Below are 17979 nucleotides of genomic sequence, written 5' to 3'. Positions count from 1 at the left end.
TTGCGGGTGAGGCGGGTGTTATAAATGTCTGTGAGCGAAGGGAGAGAGACACCAGGGATCTTTTCAGCTGCTCTCATGATGCGCTGCAGGGTCTTGCGGCAAGAAACGGTGCAGGCGCCATACCACAGGGTGATGCAGCTGGTCAGGATGCTCTCGATGGTGCCTCTGTAGAAGGTGAGCATGATGGGGGGGTGGGGCTCTTGCTCTACTCAGTTAGCTCCTAGATGGCGATAGAGGTAGACATAGAGAGGTAGAAATGGATAATTTATAGAGATAGAGGTAGTTGGAGATAGGCATAGATAAAGTCAGAGATGGTTAGAGATAGAGTTAGGGTTGAGAGGTTGGATCTGTGTATCCATTGCCCTCAATGTCTTCTTTATAAAGGCTGAATGACACCAGAGGCACCTCAACACGCTTCACAAAGTCAGAAAGAAGAGGAAAGCAACTGAACACACCCTCTGCCTTGGTCAGTTGAGGTGGAAAAGTAAATATAAAACTTAACAGAGATGTAGAGTCAGAGAGGCAGATAGATAGATAGATAGATAGATAGATAGATAGATAGATAGATAGATAGATAGATAGATAAGATAAGATACTTTGACCTATCTATCGATCTATCTAGAGTGTTGCTGCCTCCTGCTGGTGGATCAGAGAACCTACAACAGCAGACCTGCTCAGAACATCCTGCCCAGACGAAGGGTTACCACATGGGTTTCGGTCTGACTTCCTCAATCTAAACCTTTCTTCTTTTATAGCAAACGTTTTGCTCGTCTTCCTCCACCCAGACGTTCACTCGGGAAGTAGAATCTCAAAACACAGCGACGCACAAACGTTGTCCAGAGGTTTTATTTCAGTTGTGATGGAGAAACAAGTCTGAATTATCGACACACAACGTCTCAGCGGATCAATCAATCAATCAATCAATCAATGAATAACGCCCAGTTTGATTCATCAACGAGTTCACCAGGAGGAAATAATGGAGTTAGGATCATTTATAAAAACAAAGTTGTAATATGAGAGAAAATTACTTTTGAAAATAAATAAGTTAAAATTATCATTTGAATTGAGGTAAAGTTGGACAATGTTTCTTTTTTCCCTTAAAATTATGAACATTATTAAAATATTTCACACTTTTTTCTTGTAATTGAGTCGTTCTGAAACATTTCATCATAAACTTTAAACATAAATCATTTTATTCTCTAAAAACAAGACATTTCTCGCAAAGTTACAACTTAAATGTAAAACGAAACTTTAATTTTTGACACACTTAAAAATAGAATTCTGCTTTTTCTCAAACTAACAGTAGCTCAGCTTGGCTTGCCCCTGCAGGCCCCGCCTCCATCCAAGCCCATGCTCCAATCACGTCTGACGTTCACAGAAATAAAGATTATACCAATGTAAACCACTTCTGTACAAAAAAACAACAACAACAACAAAAGAAATGCCCAAAATTTCCAGCTATAAAAGAAAATAAACTGAAACGATGAAACTGTACAGTTCCTAAACTCATCGTCCAATCAGCAACGCTGTCTCCCTCCGACCAATCAGAACATCAGATACGTGGTTCTGCTCATACATAAAATAGTTCTGTTATCATTTCTATTTACAGGGTGGGGCTTTGTACAAATTTCTATTGTTTTTACAAACGGGCAGCTCGGCGGACGGCTTCAGGACGCAGGTATGGACCCCAGCAGAATTCCAGGCAGAGGCTGTGATTGGTCCAAAAACTGGGAGGTGTGGTTAGTCTAGATTTAACATGGAGAGTTGTTTGGGGTTCTGCCCAGAACTACGCTGGAATCCTTAAGACCCAAAACCCAGGAAGTGGTTCTGGTCACTAGTGTGCCAGTGAAGATGTCATCTTCACTGGGTTTCACAGTCCTGACCGTCAAGACCGGCCGACCGGGTCTACGGTCTCTAGACCGGGTCTACGGTCCTCAGACCGGGTCTACAGTCTCTAGACCAGGTCTACGGTCCTCAGATCGGGTCTACAGTCTCTAGACTGGGTCTACGGTCCTCAGACCGGGTCTACAGTCTCTAGACTGGCTCTATGGTCTCTAGACTGGGTCTACGGTATCTAGACTGGGTCTACGGTCTCTAGACTCGGTCTACGGTCCATAGACCGGGTCTATGTCTTCAGGCCAGGTCTACAGTCCTCAAACCAGGTCTACAGTTTTCAGACCTGATCCACTCTCTGCATACCATGTCTATTCAAACCGGGTCTAGTTTCCTGGGACCGGGTCTACAATATTCGAACTGGGTCTTAGGTCCTTAGGCCGGGTCTATGTTCTTCAGACGACACCCACGTTCTTCAGACTGGGTCTAGTCTCTTCAGACCCGGTCTACAGTCCTTAGACCAGGTCTAAGGTCTTTAGGCCGGGTCTACTCTCTTCAGACTGGGTCTATGAAGTTCAGACCAGGTCTAAGGTCTTTGGACCGGGTCTTAGGTCTTGTCAGAGGGACGTTTCGCCGATTTGTCCCGTCCAGAACGAAGCGGCGCAGCAGTGATGAGGGGGTGTGGTCACTAGACTGTGACATCACAAGTGGGTGTGGTTAAAACAGACTTGCCTTTAAACCTTTAGGCCGCGGGTTTGTTTCCGTCGCGGACCGGTTTCTGGACGGGACAGGACTCGCTCGGTGGTACAGATGGAGAACGATGACGACTGGTCATCCAGCAGCCAATCAGATCAAAGCAGAAAAATGACGGTAAATATCGACACTAAATATTCCTGATCGGTTACAAACACGGAATCAATCGATCAAACTAGACGAGAAACTAAACCTCTCTGAGCCCTGAGGTTCGGTAAAAGTGCTTCGATACGTCGACCAATCAGCCTCACTTGCTGTCGCTCGGTTCATGCCTGAGACCCGACCAATGAGGGGGCGGATCTGTGGGGGCGGGGCGGTTCCTTCCCTAAAGCTGATTGGTCATTTCAGCAGCTGGATCCCAAACTCTTTCGTGTAGTTCGTGTCCCTGGCGTGACGGTCAAGCCACGCCCATTTACGCCGTCACGCAAAATGTCCTGATTAACGGTGCGTTCAGGTACTGTTGGAATAATCGCAAAAAAATTGGTTCCACAACGAAATTCAAGCCAACTGAGTTTTCAAATGTTTGCTTGATGATTTTAAATTTTTCATTAAATATTTGTAGGATTTGCAATTTAGTTTTAAAAATTTAAGAAATAAAATTTACTTGAATTTAGTATTTTTTTTAATCATTTTGATGATTCGGTGATCGTATTTAACATTCTGATTCTCAGGCCGACCTGAGCGTTGGAACGAACGACACCTGAGCGCGTTCATGAACTCAACACTGTTTGGCAGCATAGCGTGAAGCAGATAAAAGGTCCTTGAACGCACCACGAGTAACGTCCTGAAGTCTGTCAGCGAACTCATCGCCAGCAGCAGACGCTGATCCGGGGTCAATCCGATTTGGCTCCGCCCACAAATGTGTAGTTCAATGTCTGCAGGAGAAAACGCCACTGTTTCGTCCGTTGCTTCGTTTTTATGTCTGTTGGTCTTCAACAGCGTCGTCACGACAACCACGATCATTGTGAACACTGACCCAAGTATAGTCAAGAACATGAGGGTCAATATTCTTGTTTGCACGGAGAGTCCAGTTGTAGTCAGGTGGTTAGGGGCTCCTCTGATTGGTCGGTTGCCAGAGGAGGCGGGACAAAGTGAGGCGTGTCCAGTGACATCACAGATTCTTCTTCTCCTGTCAAAGCAGCGACAGTGGAACCCGACGCCGGGTCTGGTTTAAATAAAAACCGATTGATTGAAAAAATAGAAATTACTGCTTGAACTGTTTTATACTTTTGTGAGGTAAAAATAATCTTTTAAAAACGTAGGATCCTAAATTATTCATTATTTTTACATCGACTCTATGAGATCATGTGACCCCAGAGCGAAGCTCCGCCCTACTGGCTTGTTTCCTTATTATTTTAACGTTGGAGGGTGTGGCTTCTGAATTCCGATCTGCATCAGAGGGTCTTGAACGCCTCGTGAAAAGTCATGGCCTTCGTCACCAGCGGTCCAGGACGAGGACGAAGAGTTTGGTCCCTCTGAGCGATGGCGGTTGTCGTGGCAGTGATGGAGGAACGCGGGAGGAAGAGGAGGAGCTCCAGCGCATGTGGGCGGAGCTCCAGCGTGTCTTCCTCTTCCTCCTCCCCTCTGGCCCGTCCCTCTATGTGTCTTTGGGCTCCAGCTTACACGACATGTCGAACAGCAGGTTCTGGTTGTCGATCACCTGCAGCTGGCGGACGTAGGCCTTCGTCTGCAGGTGGGAGGGGGACGTCTCCGTATCCATGGCTACCAGGTGAGACAGGAAGCAGAACACAGTGATGTCAGACGCACCGACTTCAACCGCCGACGAGAAAAATCTAATGAAGAATCAATCGCCACCGGGGGGCGATAAAGATGACCGGCTCCGCACAGGAAGTGGCCCATTCCTTCACAATAAGAGCGTTAGAGACTGTAGAGCTACTCAATAAATCATCGTCAATCAATCAAAGTAGTTTTTACTTATTTCTAAATTAATTTCTCTGATATTAATTTCAAACTCATTTATTTTTAACATCGTTGGTATTGGCTGAGCCTCGACCAATCAGGACACAGGTGATCTACAGGTGAACGATGACATCACGTTTCGGTGTGTGTGTTACCTAGCTGGCTGCTCCTGTAGCGTCTGATGATCCTCACCATCTCCGCTACTTTATGCTGCAGGAAGAGGAAGAGGAAGAGGAAGAGGAAGAGGAAGAGGAAGAGGAAGTGAACTCGTGAACATGTGACGCTCTTCGGTTCACGACGGTTTCTCCGTTTCCGACTCACCATTTTCTCAAAGTTGACGAGTTCTCCGTGGAACGTCTTGCAGCTCTCGTGGAGAAACGTCAGATCTGACAAACACAACCAGTCAAATCAGCTGAGTCAGCTCCTGTCCTAAGCCCCGCCCCCTCACCTGACCAGTAACCAATAGCTTTCAATCTCTACTACAGACAGGTTATTGATTATTGGTGCTGCTGGTCCAGCAGGGCGCTTTTTTTTTTACCACAAGGGGGCAGTAGAAGGAAGTTTACATACAGTATCCTCCTTTTCACTTGTGTTACCATGGAAACTGGGGGATTACGGCTGCACACGCACACACAAACACACACACACACACACACACACACACACACACACACACACACACACACGTATACACACTTACAAGAGGAGAACGCAATGAGGAGGAAAAACCTTTGAAGTGTGTGTGTGTGTGTGTGTGTGTGTGTGTGTGTGTGTGTGTGTGTCACACAGTATGTTAGCAGTAACCTGGAGCTGATTAGCCAGAAGCGCTAATTAGGAACATGAAGCTAAAATGCTAACGCGTGTAGCACGGCTTCACATCTGATCCGCTTCCAGCCAATCAGGGTCGAGGTTCTGATTCTGTTCCAGATGACTTTAGCTTTAGCGTGTTAGCATGTAGCGGGAAGCTAAGCTAACCTTTGAGCAGCAGAGGTGTGAAGGGGATCAGCGGAGGTCTCAGGCCGGTGATCAGGTCCCGGTAGGACTTGTGGTTCCTGGACGGATCCTAGAACCACCAGAGGAGCCGTTACCATGACGATGATGATGACGGCGATGATGATGATGATGATGACGCAGAAGAAGAAAACCTTTAACTCACCGCAATGTTTTCAAACTGCTGGAACTGCTTCCTGAATTTGCCGGGGAGACCCTGAACGCATCAAACAAACAGACAAACAAATATATAAACAAACAAACAAACAAATAAACAAACAAACAAACAAACATAGCTTTCACCACAATTATGTCATCAGTTTACAGGAATGTCATTGGACAGGAACGCAGGAAGCGTGTCAGCTTAACCCGGTGGGCGGGGCCAGGGAACACAGGTAGGACAGGGGACGGGACAGGGGCGGGGCCTACCTCCCAGGTGAGTCGCAGTCTGTTGACAGCAGGGTTGTCCAAACCCAGAACGACGGCGAGGAACGACAGCAGGTCCTGCTGCTGCTTGCAGCTGAAACACACACACACACACACAGCACACGCTAAGCCATGACATCATCGCACACGCCACACGGGCGCGAGGTTGAGGCGGAGCGGGGTCAGACGACTCACAGCGCGGCGATCTTGATGAACTTGCGCAGCAGCTGGACCCTCTTGGGCAGCGACTGGCACTGCAGGATCTCGGTGGCGACCCAGTGCTGCACCTCGCTGCAGCGCTGCAGTACCAGCTCCAGGTTCAGGGGGCGCCAGCGAGACTGCTCGCCGTGAAAGACGTAGCACACAAACTCCACCTGCAGGAGACACCAACGAAGAAGAGGACCATCAAACCACAGCTGCAGGCGACTGGAGCTTGTGATTTTTTTGATTTTACACCAAAAAGAACGTCTAAAGACGCGCGATAAAAATATTTTTTAAGATCAAGTAACATTTTTCTAAATTTTTTTAGCAAATTAAATCCAAAGATCAGTTTCATTTTCTTTCTTTTTTTCAAGCTGGAATGTAATGGGTCAAAAATCAAAAGTAAAATGGCAGAAATTCTGGATGTGCTAAAAGCTAACACCACAGTTAGCATGAAACTGCATGAAAAAAACATGATTTATACAAATAAAATTTAGAAAATTTGATTTTAAAAATTGTTTTGTTTTGAAAAGAAAATCTACCAAAAATATCCTACAAGAAAAATCATTTGAACTTCTTTATCTCAAATGATGTCACTTCCTGTTAGTGGCGTCACTCACAGGAAGTGTTGCATTTAAATTGTAAATCATATTACAAAAATAATATAAAAATTAAGAAGGTAAATTAAATCAAAATAACATTTTTTTAAATAGAATTTAAACATTGCAAAGTTTATTTGATGTTTTTGGAGTTTTATGTGACATAAATGACAGAAAGCCTCAGAACAGACGAGAAAATTATTATAGTTTGAAAAAAATTAAAAATGGAAAAAATAGGAAAAAAAAAATTTATAAGGTAAAAATTTTCTAAATTCTATTAATTTATTATTTAATTATATTTTACTTTATGCAAACAAGTAACTTATTGTTCACGTGGAGGCGTATCGATCGTGTGACGGTCGTATTGATCGTGTGACGGTCGTATTGATCGTATGACGGTCGTATTGATCGTGTGACGTTCGTATTGATTGTGTGACGGTCGTATTGATCGACCCACCTCGTGCACACAACTGAACAGCTCCCAGTCGAACGCCACCAGCTGATTGGCTACCTCCTCTGCCGACATGTCGTGTAGTTTGCTGTCGCCGGGCGTCCAGTGGATCTCTTCAGGAAGGGGAAGCTGAAGTGCAGGAAGTGACATCACATCATGACAGGAAGTGAAAAAAAAATCCAAAAGTGTTTACTTTTAGTTATATAGTAATCGATCGATCGATCAATCACCAGCGAGTCGAGGTCGGACGGTTCACACGCGAACAGGTGTGTGTTGACGCCCAGGGTGGTGAACACGGCCTCGTCGCTGGGGCGGAACACGGCCTTCTCTGCACACACGGAACACGCTAGTTACACACTAGTTACACGCCAGCCGCTAACAGAGAACATGGTTCCGGCTGCAGGCGTGACCTCTGACCTCCGGCCGACGTGACGGCCACCAGCACCAGGTTGCCGGGCAGAACCGGCTGGTCCTCGCTGTACTGGAGCTTCTCCCGGACCAGCGCCAGGATCTCCCCGACCCGACAGGACAGACGGCTCCGGATGGTGACGTACGAGTGATCCGGCGTGTACACCCTGCAGAAGACTGGAGGCACACGCGTGTAGCGTGAGGGGTGTGTCTGTGTGGGTGTGTGTGTGTGTGTGTGTGTGTGTGTGTGTGTGTGTGTCCTACTCTCATCGGAGCCCCTGAACGCCTCTCTGGGCTGCAGACAGGCGTCAATGCGTCGGAAGTGTCTGAACAGAGGACGAACCTGCTTCTTCCTGCTCTCCTTCTCCTCATCAGAGCTGCACACACACATACACACACACACACACACACACACACACACACACACACACACACACACACACACACACACATTTATCCAATTTCAAAAACTTTAAAATCTGTAAACGTAAAATAAACAAAATGATTTGAAAAGTTTATTAGAAAAAAACAGAAAGACGTTTAAAGTGTAGAAAATTAAATGTTTTTAAAAAATGTTCTTTTAATTTCTAACCCATTAATAAATTTGATTAAACAAGTTTAAAAAAATGGACAGTTTGATAGTAAACCCAAAATCAATATAAAAAAAATACATTTTATATTGATAAATATATCAATAATATATTTATATATTGTTTACAGTATATAATATTTATATTATATATTATGTAATATATAATATAAATAATATATATAATATATATTAAATTATTTATTTATTGAAATAAATAACATTTATAAATAACATTTATTTCAATAAATGTTTATTCAAATAAATAATAAATAACAATAAAAAAATGTATTTCAATAAATAAACACGTGCACACACAGACGTTTAAAATGTAGTAAATTAAGATTTTTTTAAAAATTTTGCTTTAATTTGTTTAAAACCCATTTTAAATTTTATGAAACAAGCTTAAAAAAATTGGACAGTTTGATAGTAAACCCAAAATCAATATAAAATAAATATATTCTGTGTGTGTGTGTGTGTGTGTGTGTGTGTGTGTGTGTGTGTGTGTGTGTGTGTGTGTGTGTGTGTGTGTGTGTGTGTGTGTGTGTGTGTGTGTCTTACGGGTTGTGCAGTATCTCCGTCCACCTCTGTAGCTTCAGGACGTCCTCCACCAACTCAGGTAAACGACTCAACTCCTGAACAGCACACAGGTAGAGCTCCTGCACACACACATTAGGTTATGTGTGTTACATGTGTGTGTGTGTGTGTGTGTGTGTGTGTGTGTGTGTGTGTGTGTGTGTGTGTGTGTGTGTGTGTGTGTGTGTCTCCACCTTGGGGAAGCTGTTGCTGCGTTCCCCCTCCTCCTGCAGCAGTTCTCTGTAGGTATCCAGGTAGCGAAACGCCACGTTCAGGACCGCCTGCTTCCTCTCGGCTCCGCCCACCAGCCCCTCCCCCTCCCTGTCCCCTCCCCCCTCCGTCTCCTGTGAGAATCTGAGTCTGAATGAAGGAACGAACATCCGTGGAACAAAGTTCACACACCTGAGATCAGCTGGAGGAACATGACGGAACCGCCAGCAGGGGGCAGCAAAACCACATAGGGGTGGAACCGACCCACACCAGAGAAGAAGAACCAGAACCAACACACACACACACACACACACACACACACACACACACACACACATTACTATAGAACCCAAGATAGAGACGAGCAGAGTGGAAAAAACACGAGACCCCATGGTGAAACACGGATCACAGCAGTGTGTGGGCGTTCACGTGAGCGTTCACGTGAGGCGAGCGTTCACGTGAGGCGAGCGTTCACGTGAGGCGAGCGTTCACGTGAGGCGAGCGTTCACGTGAGCGTTCACGTGAGCAGCTGGAGGATACTGCTGCAGCAGGACCTGCTGGAACCTGTCGGCCGTCAGGAAGATCGGATGCGTCAGCATGAAATCATCCAGGAGGGTTTCTGAGGGGAGAATCAGAGGAGAGGGTCACTGAAGGCTCTCAACACCATCCATCGATCGATCGATCGATCAGTTAATCAATCGATCAATCAGTCAATCAATCAGTCAATACATATCAAAACGCAGCAGTGCTTCAACACCTCACAGACAACAGCTCAAAAGACGGATTATCAATGAGAACGGTCGCCATGACAACCGAACACACTGAAAGCTGAAAATGCAAAGGAGGAGCAACAGATTTGAACTGATGATGTCATCATTAGTGGGCGTGGCTATCTCCACACAGGAAGTCTGTGGTCGTGGTTAAAAACTACTGGACGTGTTTCCACTGGTGGGAGACGATGAAGGTTAACCCCAGTCTTCAAGTGTCTACTTGTGCTGTGTTTTAGTGGCCGGAGGTCAGAGGTCAAAGGTCAGAGGTCAGACACAAGGATTGTGTGTGTTTATGTTGTTTACATCAAACCATCAGACGGAGCTAAAGCAAGACGCTGCAGGAACACGCAGAAATGTAAGATGCTGAAATAGCAAGACGTGTGTGTGTGTGTGTGTGTGTGTGTGTGTGTGTGTGTGTGTGTGTGTGTGTGTGTGTGTGTGTGTGTGTGTGAGTGTGTGTGTGTGTGTGTGTGAGTGTGTGTGTGTGTGAATAGAGATTTATGGTGCAGTGGGTGTGTCCAACCAGGGTCCGCCTCTCTGCATGTGGTTACCATAGAGACTCCACGTAGCGACGGTGAGAAGATGGAAGGTGATGGGTGTGTTATTGATCAGCCAGTCAATCAGCTACTGATCCTGATCACATGATCAACTGTGGGAATTCAGGCTGATTGAATGAGACTCAAGAAAACTAATTAATCAGTCACATGCTGGTTAACCCTTTAGGATGCTTGTAGGACACTAGTTAACCCTATAGGATGCATGTAGGACACTAGTTAACCCTTTAGGATGCATGTAGGACACTGGTTAACCCTTTAGGATGCATGTAGGACACTAGTTAACCCTTTAGGATGCATGTAGGACACTGGTTAACCCTTTAGGATGCATGTAGGACACTAGTTAACCCTTTAGGATGCATGTAGGACACTGGTTAACCCAGTAGGATGCATGTAGGACACTGGTTAACCCAGTAGGATGCATCTAGGACACTAGTTAACCTAGTAGGATGCATGTAGGACACTAATTAACCCTTTAGGATGAATGTAGGACACTAGTTAACCCTTTAGGATGAATGTAGGACACTAGTTAACCCTTTAGGATGCATGTAGGGCACTAGTTAACCCTTTAGGATGCATGTAGGACACTAGTTAACCCTTTAGGATGCATGTAGGGCACTAGTTTACCCTTTAGGATGCATGTAGGGCACTAGTTTACCCTTTAGGATGCATGTAGGACACTGGTTAACCCAGTAGGATGCATGTAGGACACTGGTTAACCCAGTAGGATGCATCTAGGACACTAGTTAACCCTTTAGGATGCATGTAGGACACTAGTTAACCCTTTAGGATGCATGTAGGGCACTAGTTTACCCTTTAGGATGCATGTAGGGCACTAGTTTACCCTTTAGGATGCATGTAGGACACTGGTTAACCCAGTAGGATGCATGTAGGACACTGGTTAACCCAGTAGGATGCATCTAGGACACTAGTTAACCTAGTAGGATGCATGTAGGACACTAATTAACCCAGTAGGATACATGTAGGACACTAGTTTACCCTTTAGGATGAATGTAGGACACTAGTTAACCCTTTAGGATGCATGTAGGACACTAGTTAACCCTTTAGGATGCATGTAGGACACTAGTTAACCCTTTAGGATGCATGTAGGGCACTAGTTTACCCTTTAGGATGCATGTAGGGCACTAGTTTACCCTTTAGGATGCATGTAGGACACTGGTTAACCCAGTAGGATGCATGTAGGACACTGGTTAACCCAGTAGGATGCATCTAGGACACTAGTTAACCTAGTAGGATGCATGTAGGACACTAATTAACCCAGTAGGATACATGTAGGACACTAGTTTACCCTTTAGGATGAATGTAGGACACTAGTTAACCCTTTAGGATGCATGTAGGACACTAGTTAACCCTTTAGGATGCATGTAGGACACTAGTTAACCCTTTAGGATGCATGTAGGACACTAGTTTACCCTTTAGGATGCATGTAGGACACTGGTTAACCCAGTAGGATGCATGTAGGACACTAGTTAACCCTTTAGGATGCATGTAGGACACTAGTTAACAATTTAGGATGCATGTAGGACACTGGTTAACCCAGTAGGATGCATGTAGGACACTAGTTAACTCTTTAGGATGCATGTAGGACACTAGTTAACAATTTAGGATGCATGTAGGACACTAGTTAACCCTTTTGGTTGCATGTAGGACACTAGTTAACCCTTTAGAATGCATGTAGGACACTAATTAACCCTTTAGGATGCATGTAGGACACTGGTTAACCCAGTAGGATGCATGTAGGACACTAGTTAACCCATTAGGATGCATGAAGGATACTAGTTAACCCTTTAGGATGCATGTAGGACACTGGTTAACCCAGTAGGATGCATGTAGGACACTGGTTAACCCTTTAGGATGCATTTAGGACACTAGTTAACCTAGTAGGATGCATTAAGGACACTAGTTAACCCTTTAGGATGAATGTAGGACACTAGTTAACCCTTTAGGATGAATGTAGGACACTAGTTAACCCTTTAGGTTGCATGTAGGACACTAGTTAACCCTTTAGGATGCATGTAGGACACTAGTTAACCTTTTAGGATGCATGTAGGACACTAGTTAACCCAGTAGGATGCATGTAGGACACTGGTTAACCCTTTAGGATGCATGTAGGACACTGGTTAACCCAGTAGGATGCAGGTAGGACACTAGTTAACCCAGTAGGATGCATGTAGGACACTGACTCACACTAAATGTCTGAGTTTCTGTCTTTCTCAGATTTTCTTGTTTGGTTTCAGTCTGAAGCGACTAATTTGAGATTTATTGTTTCTTCCTCCCACCTCCTCTCCTCTTCCTCTTCCCCCCCCCCCCCTCCCCCCTCCCACTCGTTGGAGCTGGTTGCTATGTGAACAGGTGCTAAAGAGCCTCTCATCCATCTGAACACATCTTCAGAGACGAACGAGGGAACGCTGCAGCCGGAGGTCGAGGGAGAAGAGGCTAAACGAGTGGGCAGCGTGTTCACTTCTGCTGCTCGAGATGAGAAAAACATCCTCCCACACACACACACACACACACACACACACACACACACACACACACACACACACACACACACACACACACAGACACTCGCATCTCCAGTAGAGCTGATACCAGATGTCGTTTAAACACCGTTTAAACTGAAAGCTGGAACTAAGTGAACCGGTGTCACATCTGCAGGGGGGGGGGGTGAGAGGGGGCTAACCTGTTAGCACCCTGCTAGCATCCTCTCAGTCATCTTCAGCATCAACTTTAGCTGCTCAGTCTGTCTAGACTTTTACAATCCTGATCAATGACATCACTAGAAATGTAATGACATCACTCAAAGTTTATGACATCACTGAAGAGTTTATGACATCACTGAAGTCCTTCCTGGAACGACGCAGTTATTCTAAACCAATCAAACGTGTTAATCGCACATTTTTCCATTTATGGAAACTAAACTATCGCCGGTGAACAAACACATTTAATCAATGGCAAAGAATAGAATATATCTGTTAATAATCAATAATCAATATCGATCGATTCACGTTTGTCGGGTTTAAAAGATTACGAGTTCCTTCTTCCCAGCATCGACTTCATTGAGCAGAAATGTTATTGACATTCTGCTCCACAGGTAAAACACACCTGAACACCCGACACGCCTCAGCACGCCTGTACCTGAGCGTGTGTGTGTGTGTGTGTGTGTGTGTGTGTGTGTGTGTGTGTGTGTGTGTGTGTGTGTTACGTAACACCAAACTGTCAGGAGTCGTCTGGTCTTCCTGTCCGACCTGCTGCTGACTTCTGATGAAACTCGTCGACCGTTTGTGAGCGTCGGAACGTTTTTTGGAATCAGAACAAAATTAAAAAGTCCCGAGGCGCCAGGAAGTGATGTCATAAAGGATACGTGTGTGACACGCCCACTTTACGCTGGCTCGTAGCCTTCGCTAATATCCTGCTAACATGCTAACTAATTAAATCACAGCATTCACCAGACGGGAAGCGGGTCGGACCAGACGGACGAGAATCCGTCGTCTCTAAAACTGACGTGTCCTTCAAAGACATCGGGACAAATCAGCGCTAAGCATTTAATGCACACACCTGAGGGGCGGGGCAACATGGCCGCCCTGATGATGAAGAGCACTAAATCTACAGCTTAGCATCCGCAGCGGCGCTATGTTAGCGCTGAGTGCTGTGAATTAATGGTCAGTTACTATAGAAATGCTACGTTAGCACCACCGTTAGCTCCTGTCATCATGAAGCTGCTAGCAGTTTAGCGCTGCGGGCGCTTTTGTTGTTGTTATTTAGCTCTTTTCATTCAAATGAGTGAATTTTCAAGGTTTTATTATTTTAAAAAAAAAATTCAATTATTTCGGCTAATTAATTCTACATCGAATCTAAATTACATTTTTCTTTTTATTTTATTTTATAGGTGCTTCTGGAAAAACACAAGGACAATAAAACACACACACACACACACACACACACACACACACACGGTCTCAACAGGCAATAATCAAGGCTGCACACACCTACTTTATGTGTAATAATCAGGCAGCTGCCTAAAAGAGGAGCTATTATGTAACCACACCCACACACACACACACACACACACACACACACACACACACACACACACACACACACACACACACACACACACACACACAACACTGCAGAAGAAGTATTTCATCCTCCAGCTGAACCTGAACGAGTTCTTCAGACAAGTTTCTCAGACAAAACGGTTTCGTAAGACGATTCCTAGAATTTCTCGCCGTTTCTTTTGATCGATCCCAAATGATCCCGACGGAACCTCCACCGATCACACCGACGGATCAGCTGACTGTATCAAGCCAACCAGATTTGCCTCATCATAAATCTTGTTTGGCTTTATTTATAAGATCAATAACTAAATCAATCAGGCTAACGCTAATTGATTGTACCTGAACACAAACACAACTTTGGAACTTTAGTTTACCGATTTTAAAACGTATATAATGCTGAAAATTTTTCTTGTTTTGCGTTAGCCAAAATGCTAACTGTTGCAAACTGAATTCATGAATGCTGTTGTGGCGATGACAGTCGTAAAGGTAGATAGCTTAAATGCTATATGTTCCTGCTGTTAAATAGTCATTGTTAGCTCAGTTAGCCACACAGCTAACATTAGCAGTGGTGAGAAAGAGCGTAAACACAACACCAGAGGCAGATAGCTTCAATGTTGCATGTTATAAAACGTAACCGGTAGCTTAGTGAGCCATACAGCTAATGTTAGCGACGATTTAAGCTGGACCACATGACATACCCTGAAGGCATCGTGTCCTACCTGTGCAGTGTCCGTGACGTTTTCCCGCCACACTGTCCAGCACAAACAGGGTGAGGTTGTCGGGTGTGTCGGGGGGGAGGGGGGTCCCTCCTCGTCCTCCCCCGCTGGTCTCGGTGATCAGGCTAGCCTCGGAGCTCTGCTCGTCGCTGGACAGTGACGGACTGCGGACGTCGCCTCCTCCAGAACCGGAACCGTTAGCGCTGCTGGGCATCGTGACGAGACCGGGGCCTGTAGCCAGGGGCCAGGAGGGGGGGTCCTCACTGTCAGGGCTGCCGGGTCAAAAGTACGAAGACAGGTCAACTCAATGGACTTCCTGTTACGATGCTAATGAGCTACTCCTGTCAAGACCAGTGAACATGGGCACCAAATGAACCCTGTACTGGTTTACCTGCTTCCTGTCTCGGTTTACCTGCTCCCTGTCCTGGTTTACCTGCTCCCTGTCCTGGTTTACCTGCTCCCTGTCCTGGTTTACCTGCTCCCTGCCCATGTTTACCTGCTCCCTGCCCTGGTTTACCTGCTCCCTGTCCTGGTTTACCTGCTCCCTGTCCTGGTTTACCTGCTCCCTGTCCTGGTTTAGCTGCTCCCTGTCCTGGTTTACCTGCTCCCTGCCCTGGTTTACCTGCTCCCTGTCCTGGTTTACCTGCTCCCTACCCTGGTTTACGTGCTCCCTGTCCTGGTTTACCTGCTCCCTGTCCTGGTTTACGTGCTCCCTGTCCTGGTTTACCTGCTCCCTGTCCTGGTTTAGCTGCTCCCTGTCCTGGTTTACCTGCTCCCTGTCCTGGTTTACCTGCTCCCTGTCCTGGTGTACCTGCTCCCTGTCCTGGTTTACCTGCTCCCTGCCCTGGTTTACCTGCTCCCTGCCCTGGTTTACCTGCTCCCTGTCCTGGTTTGCTCCTCAGGTTTTTCTTTCCAGTTATTTCGTCTTCTTGTGGAACGATAAAATCCTCTCACAGGGAAAACATTTACATTCCAGTGAGGAAGAAGAGCAGAACGAAGACGTGACTTGAGTACATACCACTAACCGATGTCGGCGCCCAGGACCCTGAACCCATCGGGTTCAACTAAAACTCAGGAGGAAATCTGGTTGTGGTTCCCAGGTTCTAAATAAACCAGTTACCCCAGTTGATGAGATGCGGTCCTAGTGACACCCCTATGGTGGAAAGTTACCCCCACCCTGACCCCCTAAAACCCCACCGCTAGAGGTTTAGACGTCCTACCTGAACACCTCCCGGGCTTGGCCGCTCTCCGGCGACGTCTCCCTGAAGAAGGGGACGACCCGGGACAGACTGGCCCTCCGGCGGGACGCCCCAATGCCCCCACTGGCCTTGTCTGCCACCCCCCCAACGAAGCCCCCAGCTCGGGTCAGCGCCGTGGTCTGCTTCTTCAGGAACTTCTCCAGCGGCTTCATCCCCGCCGGCATGGTGGGACTCTGGGTGGGATTGACGCACTGGTGGGTGATGGAGGGGGGGTGTTACTGTAGGGTGATGCAGCGACTGGGGTGGGATGGGGGGGGGGTTCCTACATGATGCAGCCTGCAGATCGGGGTTGGCAGGTGTGAGCAGGTGTGAGCAGACCCGGGTTCCAGAAGACCCAACTCCCTTTAACCCATGAGTGGAGGCGAGGAAGAGGAGGAACAGAGGAGTAGCGATGGAGTAGAGGTGGAGGTGCCCCCCCCCCACTCCTCACCACCCCTCCCGTTGATCACCGCCCCGTGATCCGGCCCGTCACCGTTAAAAAGCCCCCATCCAGTCGCACCTTGCCGCCGCCGCGTCCCGCCGCTCCTCCGCCCGCGTCAGCGCGTCCCGCTCCCGGAGCGCTCGTTCCGCGCGCCGCCAACCCGGAGCAGATCCGCGGCAAACGGAGCGCTGCGCCTCCGCGTCTCCTCCACCGACTCCCCGGTGACGCTGAAACCGGGACACCGTGTGATATTCCGCGGGAGCGATCGACGTCCGCAGCGCACCTGGGGGAGGAACCGAGGTGCGTTCGCGTGTCGTAGGTTTTCCCCGTTCTTTCTATTTTTTTTCCAGGTCAGATACTGCAGAGGCTCCTCCGACCCTCCTCCCGGTCCCAACACGCCAACACACGGCCGGGCTCTCTCTCCACCCCCCCACCCGCCTCACCCTCCTCACCCCCCTCACCCCCCCCTCTGCTAAATTAGCGGAATGAGAAGTGACTCGTAACATTCACACTCCTCCCCCCCTCCTCTCCCGCCCCCGCTCTCATCTGCTGCAGTTGCGCGCTCCCGAAGCGGCGGCCAGACGGGAGCGCGCATGCACGCTTCTTCTTCTAGTGCCGTAAAGTGAATGATGGAGAAAACGTGTGGTCTTCATCAGAGTCTTCATCAGCCCCCCCCCAGAGAAGAAATTCAAATGAAACCTCGTTTTTAAAAATTAAAAAATATTTATTTATTTTTATTTGTTTATTTGTTTATTTTACTTAGAGACACTTTAAAGGTCCTATAGTGTTAGCATTAGCATTAGCATCGAGGAGAAATGGGGGGGGGTTCCCCTATAAATAAAGACACCATTGTTTACGTACGCATGTTACAATCAATACATATAGACCTGCTGATTATTGATCCCCAATTGAGTCACGTGACCCTGAGCTGACCCGAGTCACCTGATGCTCTTTCCTGACCGCGATCGGTAACCTGAGGATCTGACACACACACACACACACACACACACACACACACACACACACACACACACACCTGACACCAGGTCTCCTGAGACGTTTAAGTCCCCAAATTATTTACAGATTTTCAGACATGAGTAACACCCGAACCCGCTGACAGCAGGTAATCGATAATAACACTACAAATCAATAACCAGCTGATGCTCTGAGCTAATGCTAACCTGCTAGCCTGAGGCTGAGAACTGAGTAGAATGTTGAATA

General features: G+C 46.8%; 1 protein-coding gene across 1 annotated transcript; it reads right to left on the bottom strand.

Moving 5' to 3' along the window:
• Window positions 1-840: 840 nt before the first annotated feature.
• Window positions 841-17145, bottom strand: rapgefl1 (Rap guanine nucleotide exchange factor (GEF)-like 1). The gene is made up of 16 exons (XM_068336642.1): window positions 16299-17145; window positions 15082-15350; window positions 9497-9575; window positions 8941-9100; window positions 8732-8829; window positions 7846-7958; window positions 7591-7758; window positions 7404-7501; window positions 7180-7302; window positions 6118-6296; window positions 5926-6016; window positions 5663-5713; window positions 5482-5569; window positions 4828-4892; window positions 4662-4716; window positions 841-4308 (listed from the first exon to the last, which is right to left on the bottom strand). The coding sequence occupies exons 1-16, from the start codon at window positions 16499-16501 to the stop codon at window positions 4184-4186; spliced, it is 1965 nt and encodes a 654-aa protein (XP_068192743.1). The 5' UTR covers window positions 16502-17145; the 3' UTR covers window positions 841-4183.
• Between the last annotated feature and the right edge of the window lie 834 nt (window positions 17146-17979).

Source organism: Antennarius striatus, chromosome 16, assembly GCF_040054535.1.
Source record: "Antennarius striatus isolate MH-2024 chromosome 16, ASM4005453v1, whole genome shotgun sequence".
In the NCBI taxonomy this organism is placed as follows: Eukaryota; Metazoa; Chordata; class Actinopteri; order Lophiiformes; family Antennariidae; genus Antennarius; species Antennarius striatus.
Note: the sequence above shows the minus strand (reverse complement) of the source record. Positions and strands in the feature narration are given on the sequence as shown.

Excerpts from the sequence above, each read along its gene's own strand:
- rapgefl1 (XM_068336642.1), bottom strand. The coding sequence starts at position 16,501 with ATGCCGGCGGGGATGAAGCCGCTGGAGAAGTTCCTGAAGAAGCAGACC. Across the intron at positions 9,101-9,496 it reads CAGCAGGTCCTGCTGCAGCA|ATTCTCACAGGAGACGGAGG; the intron begins GTATCCTCCAGC and ends ATTCAGACTCAG. Across the intron at positions 7,502-7,590 it reads GGCCGTCACGTCGGCCGGAG|AGAAGGCCGTGTTCCGCCCC; the intron begins GTCAGAGGTCAC and ends CCGTGTGTGCAG.